Source organism: Plectropomus leopardus, chromosome 17, assembly GCF_026936395.1.
Source record: "Plectropomus leopardus strain MGB_pleo_1.0 chromosome 17, ASM2693639v1, whole genome shotgun sequence".
Lineage (NCBI taxonomy): Eukaryota > Metazoa > Chordata > Actinopteri > Perciformes > Serranidae > Plectropomus > Plectropomus leopardus.
This window is the reverse complement of record NC_142192.1, coordinates 14,708,192-14,726,499: the sequence shown is the minus strand read 5'-3', so window position 1 is coordinate 14,726,499 and position 18,308 is coordinate 14,708,192. Positions and strand designations below refer to the sequence as shown.

The window sequence follows — 18,308 nt, the reverse complement described above, 5'->3', positions numbered from 1 at the left end:
TGCGTGGTGATAACATTGGTGGTTGTAGTTCAGTAGAAAAATAAAATCATGAAACTGCTCCCAACAAGGTGTGTGGATTACCTTGACCAATCAGATCATAATTTTTAGAAAGAGACATTGCTGTTTAGTTTTTCAAAAGTATTTTTTTGGCACTCTGAGCCCCACATGCCGAGTGCCATTTAGTTCCATTATATTCAATAGAAGGCAGACATCTCTAAGTCCGCAATCTCCAACACTCAGCAACTCAGATCAAAAGAATCTAGATTGGGGTATCGGCGGCTTAGTGGATAGAGCAGGCACGCCATGTACAGAGGCTGAGTCCTCACCGCAGCGGTCGCAGTCTCGACTCCGGTCTCAGCCCTTTGCTACATATCGTCCCCTCTCTCTCCCCCTTTCTCACATACACTTTCCTATAAAATAAAGGTGAAAAAGCCCAAAAATATATTTTAAAAAAAGGAATCTAGATTGATTAATAGCACTACAGGTCAGAGGAAAATATGATTTTTTATTTTTAGAGTGAACTGTCGACTCCCTTCTTGTAAAGTTTAGATCATCAGCTCCGCTGTATCAATTTTGTGTCCTTGTCATGTTTACAAGAATCCCCCCCCCCCCACTTTGTTCTTTCCGTTTTGTTGTCTTACAGGATATGATGTACCAGCTGCTCCAGGGGCTGGACTTCCTGCACTCACACCGCGTGGTTCACCGTGACCTGAAGCCCCAGAATATCCTGGTCACCAGCGGAGGACAGATCAAACTGGCTGACTTTGGTCTAGCCCGCATCTACAGCTTCCAGATGGCGCTCACCTCCGTGGTGAGTTCTGTTGTCCATATTTCTATACTCAGTAGGGCACATCAAACAGTTCCTTACAACAGAGTGACTCAAAACAAACACTCCAACACACTGTGAGTCCACAGGTTCACAACTGGTGAACAGAGATCTAAAAGTGGGTCACAGGATATTTTAACTGGGTCATAGACATGAATAGACTTGGATAGGGGACATTACATGATCTAATGTATTGGTTTGTGATGCCATGTGTAGTAAAATCCCTGATGCAAATAGAGCTAGGCTCTATTGTACCTGTTTACTTATGCTAAGCATTAGGTAATATATCTGCGTCCTTATTATTGTGTTCTAAATCTCCATGACTTACTGTACCTCTTACTACTGCTTTTGGTACAAGATAGACCCCCTATTAGTAGAAAACCATGCAATCTTATAAGGTACTTTCATAAAAGTTACAGGTATATAATTCAACATTTTCCTTAAAAAATAATATGCGGACTCATACCAAAATAATTCCTCTCTAATAAAAGTGTGGCAGTGTATTTTCTTATTTTGCTGTTTTCGGGACATTCCTGGGCATAGCATGTGGGTGAAGTTGGGACTTTATAAAAACATAGCGACCAGTTGCCCGATCATAAGCAGTACGCATAGAAGAGGCGCCTACGACGGAGGAAGCGCATCAAAAACAAAAAATGCAAGTAATACCAAATGAGAGTGGATTTGGGGACAAAGGAGTAGAAGCACTGCTGGGTCTTTGTAGTGGTCATATCCGGGTGCTCTTTGGATACTTCAGGTACACTGTGTTAATTCCATCTTGTAAAGGGCTAATTGCATGGGTGAAGAATTCCATATAATAGATATAAAATGCAAGTCTCCTTCAGTCCAACAGCAGACAGTTACCCTGATGAAGACCTGCGTGTTATAACACGTCTGTCTTTTTAGTTAATGTGGACATGTAAATAAAAGGCATTTTAGTTTTTCCTCAAAGCCTGCAGTGTGCCTTGGATTGTTTTTGAAACTGGCATTTTATGTTTATTGATTTTTTGAGAGTATACTTCACCTATGCAATGTACCCTTCACAAGAAAAAAGACAGTGAATCTGATATTTACTTTTCACTTTTGCTGGAGATATTGTTTTCAAACAGTAAGCAACAATTCCTGCATAGTATACATATAAAACTAAAAAACATTTAGTTTTATATTTAACCAGTTTTGTAAAGCTTGTAATGCTTTTTCTTTTAAAGTAAACACAGCAAAAAATGGAGCAAAAAACCCCAACATGCAAAGAAAAGTACCTGCAAAAACAAGTAAGAGAGCTAGAACTCACCGATGAAACTTGTGAAATCCTTTTTTTTTCTCAGACCCCACGCTTCCATTTGTTACTCCATTATTTATAAATTTCTTCTTTTTTTTAAACAATTACACTATATAACTGAAAAAAAAACACATTTCAGGAGCAACATCAACAATCAACGCAGTGCAGGTGTGCATGTCTGTACGCATGCATGTTTCTGCACATTGTGTCATTGCAAATTAATATTTTTGTGCACCACTCATGCCGTCATTCTCATTAAGGTTTTTTCAAGGACACACACACACACACACACACACACACACACACACACACACACACACACACACACACACACACACACACACACTGCCTTGAACTACCCTCCCATCCCCAGAGATTTAGATGAAAAGCTTCTAATGTGATGTCGCGGGCACTTACAGGGCATCAGCGGGTAGCTCTGCAGCACTGGGCCAAATGATAGAGTTTCTCTGTGTAAAGTGAGAGCCAAGGGCCCCCCTGGTCTGTCTCAGGAATCCCTCAGTGGCTGTTGCAGACAGGGATGGGACAGACGAGGAGAGACAGACACCCCTCCCTTTCCACTGTCGGTACTTTGATGTCCAACTGTTGAGCTCTGGACTCTGATGACCAGATAAAGTAGAGAGGGAGACTGAAAGGAGTCTTTGGATGAGCTCGAAATAGTGAGAGATGAGACTTTTAAGATTAAGGTAGCCAGCACCAGTAGCTCAGTACCTTGTTATAAGCGGGAGTGTTTTCTGATCTGCTTCACATCCACACAGATTTATGCACGCTTTAAAGCCTTTTTAGCTTTTAGCTCCTTCACTAATCAGCCTCTCCAGTCTGGGCCTCTCAGGTTCATTTGGGTTTGGATATTGTCCATTTATTTTATGTTAGTCTTGTCAAAGATGAATTTCAGGTTTGCGTTACTCATTTTTATATGTTTTTTTTTCATTGAAGATTTATTTTAGCGCAGGCCTTCTCACCGATTTGCAAAGCATTTACAAGTTGTGATGTTTTATTGTGGAGGTGTCAAACAGCTAGAAGTGTAAATAGTGACATATACTCACACAGAGGTGAATGCATTGAAACAGACGGACAAAAATACCATGTAAAATCAGTTAACAGTTAACAGTACTCACCCAGTCTGCTGATGAGGCACCAGAGTGATAGGAAGGAGGATGAGTGTTGTTGGTAAAGTCATGCAACTGCAAACTTTTTTTTTTTTTCATTATGCCAAGTTAGCAACGCTCATGGGAACTTAAGCTAGGGTCATCCAGTCGTGCAGCATCTGCCCATCTAAGGTAAATATAAACAAACTTTGGGAAAGAATGCAAACTTTTATTCTGCTCTCAGCAGCTGAATAGATTGAAAAATGCATCTGTGCCATTCTGACTGCACAACCACAGATGAACAGGCCTGTGGACACAAGCAGGTGCTCCTCCCCTCTATAGCTGACGTATATGTATTGTTCTTCTTAACACTTTGATGATTTAAAAAACTATTTTAAAATAAGATGATAACAAATATAAAAGCAATTTATGAACGCCAGTGTGTGTGTATATGAATATTTGGGACTAAGGAGAACATAGAATATACGTATATTTTGTTTTCTTTCTTTCATTTTCGTTGTGTAAATCTAAAGAGAACAGTACAAAAATGTCCATATAGAAAGCGTGCGATAAGCTAAGGCTCCAGCCGACACCCTTTCGGTCAACAAACTCGCTTTGATTTATCACTGATCAAAAGTAATGACTAATTATTTATTTTTTATTTTTTCGTGTGTGTCTATTTGAGTTTTACAGGTTTAAAAATGACAGAAATAAAACCAAATTAACATCAGGAAAAGTAGTCACTGCGGGCTATTTGAACATGTTTATCAGACAAATATTGTGCTACTCATGAAGAATAAACCTGTCTCGAAGGTGTCGTGAGACTAAGCTAAGCCACATTGCAGATAATTTAAAGATTATTTAGGCTCTAAAGTAATATACTGTCAGTCTCATCAATGAGGTTTTAAAGATTTTAATATGAGTTGATTGATAATTTTAATCGCTGTTAATTGAAACATAGCGATGAGGTTATTGATAACAAGTTAACAGAAGCTTAATCTCCTTTCCTGCACCAGTTATTAGTAAATACTGATAAATGTCTGTGCAAGACATGTCAGGACAGATTGTTGCCGGTTGTGACTGAGTTTCAAATGTTTTTTTCCTCTAAGCTTTCTCTCTGAGTAATGTGTGATTGTAGTTCAGACCTTAAACTGTAATTTCTCAGCATGAAGGGGTTTTGTATGAGTCAGATAAAACTGTCAGTGTTTCCTCCAGTTATTTTTATAATTTACTATTGAAATTATTAATAATACAAAGTTAGCACTCAGAGAAAGACGTACCTAACCATACAATTTACATAGTGTTGTACAATATTCAGTGTGTTCGTGTTTTCACTGCAGGTCTTGTCCTTGTGTGAAAGTTATACTTTTTTTTATACTACATTTATGACTGCATGGGGAGACTTTTGTAAAGAGTAGAATACTCACTGGGAATTCACCTTTAGATACGAAAGAAGATTATCAAGTCCCCGAAAGTACTCAGGCACACACAGAGGCTCTTACTGTGTGTAACACACTCATTTTCTTTCTTGGTTATTCAGATTGGGCCACAAAAATGACATGGAGGGTGTGTGTGTGTGTGTGTGTGTGTGTGTGTGTGCGTGCGTGCGTGCGTGTGTGTGAGTGTGTGTGTGTGTGTGTGTGCGCGAGCGCGTGCGTGCGTGCGTGCGTGTGTTTGTCCGTGCGTGTGTTTGTCCGTGCGTGTTTTGGTGCACGTATGCGCTGGAGCGAAGTGAGCACGCGATCTTTGGTTCTAGTTGTGTGTTCCCGTGTCTGGAATCCCCCTATCAGTCCAACACACACACAATCTCCACTCATCCATTCAGTATTTCCTCTTGCTAATAAAAGCAGATAATCTACACTGTATGCAGCGCACATGTACACAAATACACAGAGCGTTTAAGAGGATCTTCCCCTTTGCCCCACAGAACAGCAGTTGCTTATTTAGTCACCTAATGCCGTTACTGGCAGACAGATGGGCTTTGGAGAACTGCTGTTGCTTAAGCGAACAAGACACTTATCTCTCACTTTCAAAGTGATTCATTTAGCACTTCTAGAATGACAAGATGGCTGAAGTGAGCATTTGCATAAAGTCGTCAAAAAGAGTCCCCAGCTCCTCTTTTTTTTTCCCTGTGTCACTAACTGCAAGAAGCACTGTCGTACTTTCTGCTGATGATTTACCAGCATTGCTTGAACTTCTCTTTTTGTGATGAATTTGCTTTCTCACCTAGCAACACAGCGGGTTGTTAATGTGTCATTGACAAAAAATGTGGTTTGTGTGCGTGTGTACACAATGTGTGTTATGGAGTCTGGGTGCATTTGCACATGCATGGTTGCGTGTGACTGATGGCCCCATCGGCATCACCCACCTACCATGTTGCACATATTTCACCCTCCCCAAAAGAGAGAGAGAGAGCAAGAGAGCGGGAGGGAGACCACCCATTAGGTTGGTACTGGGGTCCAGATTAGGCTGCCCCTGGCAGTCCCTGGAGGTCCGTTTCTTTGTTGATGGTTTTTTAATGACCCCAGTCTGGCTACAGGCTCATTGTACTGCCTTGAGTGACAGGCAGATGGGAAAAGCTGATGGGTTAATCTGACATGCCAGAAAAGAGTGGAGAAGGGTCTTTTTTTCTGTCCATCTCATTGAGATCCCATTTCTACCAAAACGCTTCAAGGAAAAAGCATTTCTTTTGATGTTTGAATTTGGTATAAATGCTACAGCAAAATACAAAAGAGCCTGCAGTGTTACTGAGATTGTTTTGTGAAGTCAGTGTTAAAACGTGACTTATTAACATCAGAATACTGTTACAGGATTTGGGTGCATTTCATCACAGCAAGATGAATAACAAGTTAGAAGAAACCTTCATTGCCTGACATGGGCCCATCTGATCCTAAAACGTCCTAAGTAAAACATACTAAGTAGGGTGTTCTGACAAGGGGTGTAAATCATGTTACCATATTATGCTGACTCTTTGAACAACAATATAATAATAGTTAATATCACAAAGTCTGCCATGATACTATTTCAATTAGATTAAATTCAGGTGCCTGTGATTGATATGAGATAATTTCAGTAAATATTATCTATCTGCTGTTGCTAGAAATTTTTGAATGTTTAGGAGGGAGGTGTGCTAGGACGGAAATAGTGACACAGACGTTCCTTGGGAACTTCACAATGAAAGCATATCTTATACTCCTTTTCCACCAAAATTAGCATGTGCATGTGGGTTTTTTAAACATGGGTATATCTGCTAAAATAGGCCATAGACTGCTTGCCCATTGCCAGTAGAGCAGAACTGTGTACACAGCTCTGCAGCAGATGAGTATGCCTTTTTGTGTGTGTGCGCGTGTGTGCATGCATGCGTGCGTGTATCACGTTTGATGCCACGAACAGGCTGGAAAACAGGTTAACAGTAGAAAGCAGCATGGATGGAGGAAAACTTTGCTGCTTCTCTTTATATGTTACTTACTTACTCAGTCTCTCTTTCAAACTCGGTGCAGACTCATTAGGATTGATGTTTTGGTGCTCCTTAGGTGGGGGATGAACAGTAATAAGTGGCAGCATGTCATTGCATCTCACTGTTGAAGGGGCTAAAAATAGCACAATCACCTGGGTCTTGTGTTTCCATCAATGTTGATTGGCGCTGCAGGTGATGAATACCTGTGATGACTGCAGGGTCATTTGATGTGGATGTGAATGCTGATTGTGCATATTCCCATTGCATTTAAAAGCCAGATATTAGCGGTGTTAGTAGTTTTTTTGTGCAGTGGGAAAGAAGCTTTAATAATGATATGTATTGATGTTTTCAGTTTGTATCAATAATATTGGATCATTGAGCATTGTATCAATATATTGATCCAGATCAATGTATAATTCTTACCTCACTGTCTCTCAATTTACTGGGAGAGTTCATTTATGTTTTGACATGAAAAAAGTCCTGTTAGTGAGGTTAGAACTATCACTGTTTTGGTCACATGCACCACTGCTGCAAACATTTTCCTGAAAACGAGTTTCTATAACTGTTCACCTTGGACGGAGTTTTCAGATCAAATGCAGTTTGCGTGTCGACGAAAGTCTGAAAAACACTGAAAAAGTTACATTTTCAAATATACATGTGTACATGTGGATTATGCAGGAACATTTAGCTTCATCTACGCCTCCCAGTGGTAGGATAAGATCCTTTGTGACTGTGGCTCCCTCTCTGGAAGTGACAGAGGAGTAAAGGTTAGGTTGGGAGTTGGTTTTTAGAAGATAACCTCCAGTGACCTAACTGTGGGGATCTTTTCATCTTCACCAGCCACATATTGGCAACCATCATAGTACAAGGCTGACAGGATGGTCCCATGAAACCCATTAGCTTCCACTCTCATGCATGTCATGTGCATGTTGTTACCTGTCAAATTAGATTTGGAAAACTTGAGGGGAATGCTACCAGACCTTTGTGTCAGCCACGGTGTTGAACTTGCATTTTTTTTGTTCAAAACCAAAATAAACTGAGGGGCTGCCATAATTTACAGGAGATGACAATACTGGTGCAAATGTTATTTTGTCTCGCATCTGTGCTTATCTTAAGTGAGTCTGTTATTGAGTTACACAATAGCCAAAAGGAATTTTATGACACTTCGAGCCAGGGCCTTTGTAGTCATTCCAGTGAAATAATTTCCTTTTTAAACTACCCTTTTTAAAAATAGTATCATCTAACACCGCCTGTACAGTCTGTCAGTTTCCTGTAAACTGTTGTTGGTGACACACAGAGGAGTGAAAGTGTTACCTGATCGAAGGTATTTTCCCAATTCTTCCCCCTAGTTCCTCTGCTTATAGCCCTCCCACTACGTTTACCCGAATAAGACACCCATATCTCAGACGACATTAAACAAATTGAAACCAGATTTCCTGCCTGCGCTCAAACAGCAGACAGGCTTTTACGTTACAAAGCTTTCAAGAGCAGTCCGATTCTTCAGTCTGGATTTTTATTTTCACTTTGAGAAGTGTTTTCTATTTTTGGGTCCTTGTTTGACTCAAAGTTAGAACCTGTGGCTGTCAGTGAGGGGAAAGTGTAGATTGGTGTGTTCTCACTTATCACAAGTTATGATAATCTTACAAGATAGTGTTGCAGATAAGATGTTGTTAAGTCTGCAAATCACTTGCTTCTTGATGATGGCTCTTTTGGCCCATATTTAAAATAAAGCTTTATCTATTAAAAAGTTTGAAGACAATGATTTTTAGAAAATGTCTTTGCAAAACAAGCGGCCTCGGGTAGGGCCTGCCACTAACAATTAATTTCTTTATCAATTAATATGCCCAGTATTTTCTTGATTAATGGTTTTGTCATTAAAAAGTAAAAAAAATATATAGTGAAAATGACCATTGTAATTTCCCAGACCCCAAGGTGACATCTTTAAAGTGTATGCTTTATTTGAGCAACAGTCCAAAAATCCAAACTATTGAAGTCATTATCATGTTTGACCACAAAAGCGTCACATTTTCACATTTAAGAGCCATGCAACCAGCAATTTTTTTGGGTTTTTTTTGCCTAAAAAAATAACTGGAAATAATAATTTTAAAAAAACGACTGGATCATTTAGTGACCAAATCAGTTGCCAATTAATTTATTGTTCGACTTATCTATTAATCGACTGATTGTTGCAGCTCTACTCTCGGGACTTGCATAATAATTAAACTATGCCATACATGTAAGAATCAGTAGTGCACTGTCACTAGTCGTGCAAAAGAGTTCAGCTGCTGAAACTGAAATTTCTCAGTGATGACCAAGGATGAACTGGACAGTTGTGTGTGTCTGTGATTCTCTTCTTTTGCCAGACAATGTGTTTCTACTCTGGACCGACAGAAAGGCAGGCAGGCAGGCAGGCAGCAGCATGGAGAGGAAGGAGGGGGAAAACCCTTGCACTGCACGAAGGAGAGCACGTGCAGCGCACTCTGGGAATGTTTAGATATCTCCTCAAACAGCTCCGCATGGGAAAAAAAGGAAAAGTCATCCTCTATGCTTTGACTGCAGCCGGCTGGAGCAAAGGGGCTGGCCCCAATTTGACATAAGCAAACGTGCGCGCGCGCGCGCACACACACATACACACACACACAGAGTTTACACACACATATATGAACAGGGTAATACTGTACACACATTTAAAGGCAGACAGTCACATTGTTATTAATGTTTGCACATGCACAGTGCAGGTTATATTTAATTATTATTATATTTAATTTTTTTTGTGTGTGCCCCCCATTAAGTGTGTCTGAAAGAGCAACAGTAGCACGCACGCACACACGCACACACACACACACACACACACACACACACACACACGCACACACACACTCCTCTGCACTTCACAGCATTAATTGTTGATGGTCTCTTGGCAGTGCTCCAGGTGGGGAAAAGGGGTCCTGACCGGTGTGTGTGGTGCATGAGCACACAGCCGCACACACCGGCATCTGGATATTAAAGCCTTGTCTGTACCAGCAACGGCAAGAGGAAGAGGAGGGAAAAAAAGAGAAAAAATTACAGCATATATCAGGAATTTTCCAGCTAATGATGTGCGGATGTGGTAGCACTAGGGAGAGAGAGCCACTGACTGTGCTGTCTTTGTTTCGCTCGCCGAGGGCCCCATGCTGCATTCCTGTACACTGTGCATACTTTGGCAACAGTTGTAGTGGCCCTTTTTTCTGTTTTACTGTATACAGTTTGTGTGCTGCTCTTGCACTTTTCTTTCTGGCTCTGTAGCACTGTGCTTCCCTCTGCCTCCACCTCTCTCTCTCTCTCTCTCTCTCTCTCTCTCCTTCCTTATTTCCTTTCTTGGCCTGGTGCAGCTGTATTATTGGGACTGTAAATTGTCCTTTTTGCTGTACAAGAATGAGAAAGAGGGAAAGTGAGGGAGGAGTGAAATAATGGTGTTTACAACATGGCTGACTGCTAGAGCTTCGAATGGGGCCTCTCTGGAGACACAACATTACAGCCTCAGTTCCACTGTACTCTCAGAGTGCATAGTTTTGCTCATATTATTATTATTATAACATCCGCTTGCCTTCTCCCATATGTGGCCTGCCTATATGCTCTGCAGCTCTTCCTTCCTTAGATTCACATAGAAAGACTTTAATTTGTAGCGAATTGCTTTCAGGAACGTAATCAAATTCTAGCTCAAGACTCAAAGCATGAAACAGTCGAGCCATTTACCTGAGGGACCTAACTGCGCTGCATGTTTATTCCACTTTATTTAGTAATTGCTGAAAGTTAAAACTTCCAATCCAGCTCTTATTGACTCAATTACAACAATCATTTGGCCTCTAGTAGATCCAAAGTGCTTGTCTGTGAGTGTGCATGTGTGTGCAGACAGTATGTGTGTGTGTGCAGTGGTGCTCTTTCATCCTGGGCTTCCTCAGTGAGAGGGAATGTAAACACGGGCCCCTGGCCAAACTCCATCAGCCCCAGTGCCTCCGGCGCTGCAGCCTTAAGCCCCAGCCTCAGTCATCCTCATGGCATCAGGTCACTGCGAAGGTCCCTGCGGAAGTCCACATGCAGAGAGACAGGAAAATGTTTGTGTCATGGTAGCTGTGTTGGGAGAATGGGGATGATGCATGAAGAATGTGTGTCCCGATAACAAGTAATTTGCACATTATTTGATGATTTCAGTTTATTATGACTAGGTTTTTTTTTTAGCGTGATCATTTGATTGGATCATTATACCTTTGAGCTCATCAAAATCATTGCTGAGATCGCATTACTTCAACCAGTTCTGATGAGTCAGAAAACACAAGTGATTAACAAAATAGCCATTTAAGGGTATTTTTTTAATATTTGTTTCTGCGAAATACACTTTATTCATTTTCTTGCAAAGTCTAAAGAGGGTTGATAAGTCTACCATGTCTGTTTCTAAAGTATGAAGCTAATGTTAGGGGGCAATTAGCTTACCTCGCCATTAAGACTGGGAGCACTGGGAAGCAGCTAGCCTGGCTCTGTCCAAACTTGAAGAAGTCCCCATACCAGCGCCTCTAAAGCTCACTGATTAACATGTCATATATCTAATTTTATCGTTTTAATTTGTAGGGGTGGAAATCACCAGAGGCCCCATAATCTGATATTATCACGATACTTAAGTCGCAATACAATAATATTGAGATTTTAAGTGTTTGTGATATATTGAGTATTGTAATAACATATATTGCAATGTATTGTGATTTATTTCTATTTGCATCTGCAAATTGTGTTCCCAAAGCAAAACTTTGTCAATATCTGTTTCATATAATAAGTTTTCAATCTGTTCATCTCATTTCACTCATTTCTGCTGCAGCAACATGTATCTGATAAAGCAGTTGATTTTAATGTTCTAGGAGGTTACCAAAAGTTTAATATGTATTGCCATATTAATAATTAATATACAATGAAATTCTAGACCTGGCATCCATGTTTTGATACAATATTGCCACCAAATATTGCGATATTATGTTGAATCGATTTTTTTTACACACCCCTATTAAATGTTAGTCTCTAGAAGAGCTGCAAGGCACGTGTTTTACCTTTTGACAGATCCAGGCTAGTCTCTCCTTTAGTCTTTATGCTAAGCTAGGCTAACTGTCTCCTGGCATTAGCTTGCATTTAAATTCTTGGGGACCAACTTGTGAAAAAAAATTACGTGCCTTCTTTGCTCCCTGTGGAGCATGAGGCTGCGACTCTCTACTTTCATCAGTTCCTGTCCTGTGCTGCATGTTGTGCCTCGTCCCAAGTTAGTTCAGCCATTTTCGGTTCCAAAGTCATAGCTCTCCACCATGTTGTTCTTGGCCTCCCTTGGTTTCTCTTGGTAAAAACATTGCTCCGTGTTATCAGTAGTCAAAAACTCCAAAAAGATACCTTTAACTAGGTGCGTAAAAAATTGTTTCTTAGATGCATCTCGATTCCCTTTTGAAAGATTATGTCTCAATGCAGAAACATCAGAAATCAGAATAGCAAAAAACAGTTCTTGACATTATGATTACTTGTTGCAATTTTGTCTGTGTGTTCCTTACAGCTGATCCATTTGGACGGTGAAAAGTAATGGACGTAAACATGTATGCTGTGTACCCTTCTAACTTAGGCTACTTCTTTGGGTGAGAGTGGCTGAGCGCAAGCAGATGGATACAATTCCACTTGCACCCGATGGCTAAAAAGCTGACGTGTGGAAGCATTTTTGCTTCTATGAAGTCTCTTTCATTTGTTACTATATTTGTATTATATTAATAAAATATGTTATTTTAATTATGGATCATAACAGACTCGCAAAGTTTTTAAAGTAGCAAGTAGGGATGCCTCGGTAGCTCATCCAAAATATCCAAAATAAAGCAGAAATACAAAAAATATTGAAAAAAAGTTAGCAAAGAAGTCATCATTTATAGAAATCAAAAAGTTTGCATTGATAATTGTTTTATAATTGCATTGTAGCTCGCTGAATCAGAATCACAATGTGAGAGTGCAGAGAGATTCCCACCCCCAGTGAGCACAGTGTTGTATTACCCAAAGGAAATTTGGCCAGTATTATATAAAGATAAGACTCATGTAGGACTAAACCAGAATTATGCTTTAAACATCAAACACATGCTGCAGATATCTTGCATATATTTGCAGACACTCAACACTTGGCACTGAAGCACATGAATCCAGGCAAAAGCAGGTGCTCCCTCAGTCACGTGCAAGTACTCACACATTACACAAACCAAACGCCCCCGCGCTCACATGCATGCTCCCCCATTGTCACACTCCTCCGCTGTGCATGCACAGTGCTCTGGTGGCACAGGTCCGGATGTTGCATGACAGACAGGCTTGGAGGTCCGGCCCAGGAGGTCTGGAGGTCCTCTGGGGCAGAAGAAGCCATTTCCTCCCTGAAGTAAAGCGGGGAGCAGCAGTGAGGGCTGAGGAGGATGGTGGTGGTGTTGGTGAGGGGGAGGATGCTCTCAGCAGAAAGGAATTCCCAGAATGTTGTCCTTTAATCTGGAGTCAGCCTCACACACTCTCTCTCTCTGTCTCTCTCTTTTTTTCCTCCCAAGTCTTTATCTGACCTCCTCTGGCTTTTCTGTTACCATGCGGAAGGGAAGAAGGGTGTCAGATATGCAGAGAGACAGATTGAAAATTCAAAGCAGCTGACCTAAGAGCAAAACACTGTATTGCACAGTTGAGTCCTGACCCCATTTTCTCTGTGTCTGATTGTCCTACATACTGTACGTGTCTGCATCTCTGTTTTCACGCAGCCTTTACAGAGGAGGGAGAGCAAGAGTGGGTAATGAAGGGATATGTGAAGCAGAACAGAGAATGAGAAGGGTGAGAAAGAGACTAAGGAAGAAGGAATGCAAACGTGGTCGGAAGAAGAGGAAGGCAAAGGACAGAAAATGAGCTCAGAACAACATTACAATTGGGGAATGTTTCTCTTTACAACAGTCTATGTGTTGCTATTATCATCTCCATGAAAACAGTTATTAAATTGCGTCCATGTCTCAGAGCAGGTTCCTTAGTCAGAGGACTTGTTTTGAGATATTTAGTATAACAGACACAGGGAAAGTAGAGTATTTTATGAAGAGTGTGGAACTATGTGTGATCATGCATTCATGGATTTTACAGGTTCTCCAACTGTTGTACGTAGACTTAACCGCCTTTCAGATGCATGGCCTTAAAGAAGCAGACAGAGAATAGGCATTTAATAGAGAGGAAACAAGAGATTGCAGGAGAGAGGGGGTAGGGGAGAAAAGGGTGAGGAGGACTGCTGAGTGTAAAGCAGCGGACTGTTTGTTTGGAAATGAAACTGAGCATCCTGAAACTCAGAATCTGAGGCTTGAGATGAAGCCTTTGTAGAGCAGAGAGTTAATAACGTCACTGTCATGATGTTGGGGTTTTTTCTCGCAATGTCTGCCTAAACTCGAAAAAGCTGGAGGACAAGAGAGGACTCACTAGACAGCTGGAGTTTTTTCATACAACAGTTGCTGCCATTATTAACATTTTCATGCTGGATTACATGTTCTCCTGCTGCATTTACTTATTTCTCTCTTAATGTCATTTAAATAAAATGGATAAATTACCAGTTCATCTTAAAAATCATAAACTTCGCCCACAATAAATTAACTTAACTATACTGTAACTTGCGCTGGGCTTTTATAAACATCTTGAAATCAATTATCACTATTAAACCAGCTGTCAAAATACATCCCTTAAACACAGCATTGTTGCATCAAGGTGTTATAAAAACAAGGGTGTAGCGCTGACAAATGTAAAAGTGGAACAAATCAAAGTGTGCACTGCTGTAAGTATTATTTCATTATTTCAACTTTACAGCATGATCAGAGGACAATAAATACATTCAGTTATGTGAAATCATTACCAAAATACCAACAGTGTTTCTGAGGTCATCTACACATTGATGCCACTCTATTTCATACTGTTAGATTTTCTTTCTTTGCAAAGAAACACATTATCTGGTCTAAATATCATCCATCTTTTGTATGCATTTTTCCACCTGGATGACCTAGAAGCTGGAGTCACTACTCCAGTTAAATGTGCTGACAGTGATTTTAATCCAATGCTTTTTTTTTCTTATTTTTTTTCCAACTCGGCAAATATGTTCTCATATGTTCTCAAATATGTCCCATTTTCTCTGAAAATGGGACGGAGCCATGCAACACTATTTCAACCAATCAGCAACGGGTGTTAATGTCCACGCAAAGGACAGGGTAAAGGCCATGGATGTATAAAAAGAAAGGCAATCAGAGCAAGAGGGACGGTAAATCAGGCACATGCTAATGTGCTTCACCTTTCAGATGACCGATACCTCACCTCACCTGAACGTTTCAGCTCACCTCTGCCTTCTTTTGCGGCAAATTATGGCTACTCAAACACAATGCAGTTGACACTCATTGATACTGAAGAAAACTAATGTTTCATAACAAAATACATAATAAATAAATAATTGCATTTAAAATATTGACTTTTGTCTTAACGCTCACAAGTGCTTAATAGTTGGCACTGGTTTGCGTCGTGAGAGGATGGATGTAGAAATTCATGGTTTAAACCAGATTTATAATCAGTCTGGTGATATTGTACATTTTTCCGACAAAACTCACAAAAAGACCAAAAGCATCAATAAACTGATCATACTACAATGTTACTTTGTATCCAGAGGGTGACATAGGTTATTCCTTTGTACTATTTTTTCAAAGGGAGAGCCGCAATCAGTGGCACGTTCCTTTATTATGATGAACATGGGCCTTTTAGTCCTGGTTCTGTAAATACTACTACTACTGCAACAAATATGTGTTAATCTAAAGCAAATTCAAAATATAACATAAAAGAAGCAGTTGGTTAAAAAATGAAAGTATTTCATTGTGATTTGTAAGAACAACTGGGATTGAGTGTCAGAGCAGTATAGGGGTCAGAAAGTGTGAAGATAGACTAATGCATTTCTGGTTTTGTTTCTGTTCATGATGTTCACTGACAAAAAATAAAACAGCATTCATATCCTTTAATATAAATGTAGAATGAAAGACGGCCTTGGCATAGATACACTGCCACAGAGATGGTTCCTACAGTTCATTTAGTCTGGGTGTTATGCCAGATTGCAGTAAACCTTAAAGTCATCTATCTTCCTGTGTGTCTGCAAGAGCATGCATGTGTGATTATAAATATGGCCTAATCTGCAGTTGTGGCCAGGTTTTCGAATAACTGTATCGTACTGAAGTGGATTTACCCCGAGCTCTAGTCTGTGGTTCTTCCTAGAAGGCTCTCTCTGTGCATGTGTGTTCATACGAGCCCTGACTTTTGACTCTGCAGGCATGCAAACCCCATGCAGCAGACAGAAGCTCAATGCATTTTAACCTGCACCTGTGAAAGTTACAGGACGATTGTTGATTAGGCCATTTGTCACTCATGCATCTAAATTTTAAAAAGCAACCTGTGTTTAAATGTTTGATGGCTTTAGCAATGCCATGTTTTAGGTGGTAGGGTGGAAACTGAGATGTGGTATGTGAGGTATCAAGCTAAACACTTGCAGAGAATTCAGTTAAAACAACTACAAATAATTCCTGCAGAAAATTAAATCAATGCATCCTTGAATTTCTGGGAAAAAATGTCAGTGACCTTTTGCCGCCTTACTTTTTGAGCAGCTGTGCAACTTCCATTCATGTTTTTCTTTGAGGTTTCACTGTTCAAAAAATCTTCAATGACCCCAGCAGTCAGTCTGTTCATTCTCAGTGCATGTCTCATTTCTGGTCACGTGGCTCAGCCGACACATCTCAGCCAACTAGCCTCAACTTCCTCCCTATTTCCACTAAAGCAGGAAGCAGGAGATCAGAAAGTATCACACATCTGCAAAATGCAGCCCCTGGCGCTATTAATAGAGTCCTTCAGTTCAGAAGAAAAAATGTGACCAAACTTTTTATTCCTCTTATCGGTCTCTGTTGACTGCCTTGCTTAAGAATTCCAGCTCGGGGTTACATTTGGCCAGTTTGTGAGTTTGCCTCTGATTTTCAAAACTGCCCCTCAAGCTACATTAGGAATAATTCCCCTTTGTGATGGAATTCCTATTTTGGACGGGCTGGTAATAAAACATTGCCCAGCAACTTTGTAACTGAAGTCACCATTGCTAAAGTACAGGATGTGGTTGTTACAGACGAGGACATAATATGGGAAAATGTGTCACTAGAGGCTTATCAAATTCTATAATATCATTAGTTTACTGTCAAATTATCAAGAAATTATCAAAAACAAGTGCTTACAACTCAGATGATTTTTTTCTGTATTGACAGCTTACAATTAGAAAAGTAAAAACTTGATCACAGCAGTTTACAGCAGCAGTTTTTCAGCTAGTTACAATCCACTCTCTTACTAGGGGTCACTGAGATTGGGGGGTGGGGTATGGAGAATGCTGTCCAGATGAGGCATATACATGAAAGATTGAATTGACCCACGACTGCATAATCTAGGTGTGTTAGTCCGACGTTGAGAAATTCAGCTTAGCACTAACATGCTTACATGTATTTTTTTGGTCCAGTTTTAATCAGACTAACACAATAATTCAACTTTTTCCAACATCATGTAAACGTACTGTCTAAGTTTATGTATCGTTCTATTTACTTCGAAAGTTAGAGCTGGAAATGACGTGACACCCAGGTTGATCGTGTTCCAGTTCACCAATATGGAAACCCAAGATTCAGTTAGCAATACCAGTTCAAGCCAGGTTAGCCACTATAAGCAATACCAGTTGATATCAAGAAGACAGAAGTTCCCATGAATGGTATGTGGTATATGAATGGTATATTACGACATCTGTTACTACTGTTGATGCCAAAGGACTGTAGTAGTCCTAACATTATGATAAAAGGAAAAAATTGTTCTCATCATGCTGCATTTATATTATAACCACATATGTGTCCAACATCCGCAGCTATTATACTCAAATGCTGTTGTCACTTGCCAGCAATAGGGCTTTGTGTTGTTTACAATAAAAGTACCCTAAAAGCGATACCAATACAGTAGAGTACTTCATTTCATACCTTCTTTCTCTACTCCATTCGATACCCATCATGTGATCGGAAGCATTAAGTTGTACAAGATGGCACCATACTTTCGATCATTTTAGTGACATATTGGCATGCTTAACCGCCAACTCTGTCAGATAAACAGTGCTCCCCTTCACAGCACCACTGACTGTATGGGTTGTAGCTGCTATGGTAGTGGGCCAATCACACCTTGCTTTAAATCAAAGAATGCTTGCAGTGATTGGCTGCGAGTAGAACCACAGAAATAGTACTTTTTTTTGGATGTGGGAGCAAACATAGGTATAGTCTTGCCTGAGAAGTTTTAATGCTACTTGGTACTGTGTTATTTCAGTTGATAACTTACCCCAGATTCACACTGGACGCGGAGACAGTGTGTGACCGCAACCTTGCTGAACTACAGCGTGTTTCAAGCTTTTGGTGTCCACACAGACAGCGTTGTGGCTGTGATGCTTCTGCAGGGCTGCCTGCTGCTATGAGTTCTGTATTTCCAAATTTAAAAAGCACAAAATCCACTCATTTATGAAGTCGTGCAAGCTCCTGCATTGTCAACAACCAGGTCCTGCAGATACTTCAA

At 40.3% G+C, this 18,308-nt stretch overlaps 1 protein-coding gene across 1 annotated transcript in view; it reads left to right on the top strand.

The window, feature by feature from the left end:
* cdk6 (cyclin dependent kinase 6) overlaps positions 1 to 18,308 on the top strand; it is a 48,835-nt gene that overhangs the window by 14,766 nt on the left and 15,761 nt on the right. The window contains exon 3 of the mRNA XM_042506938.2: positions 644 to 811. Coding sequence (XP_042362872.1) covers positions 644 to 811 — 168 coding nt within the window. The remainder of the gene's footprint in view (positions 1 to 643; positions 812 to 18,308) is intronic.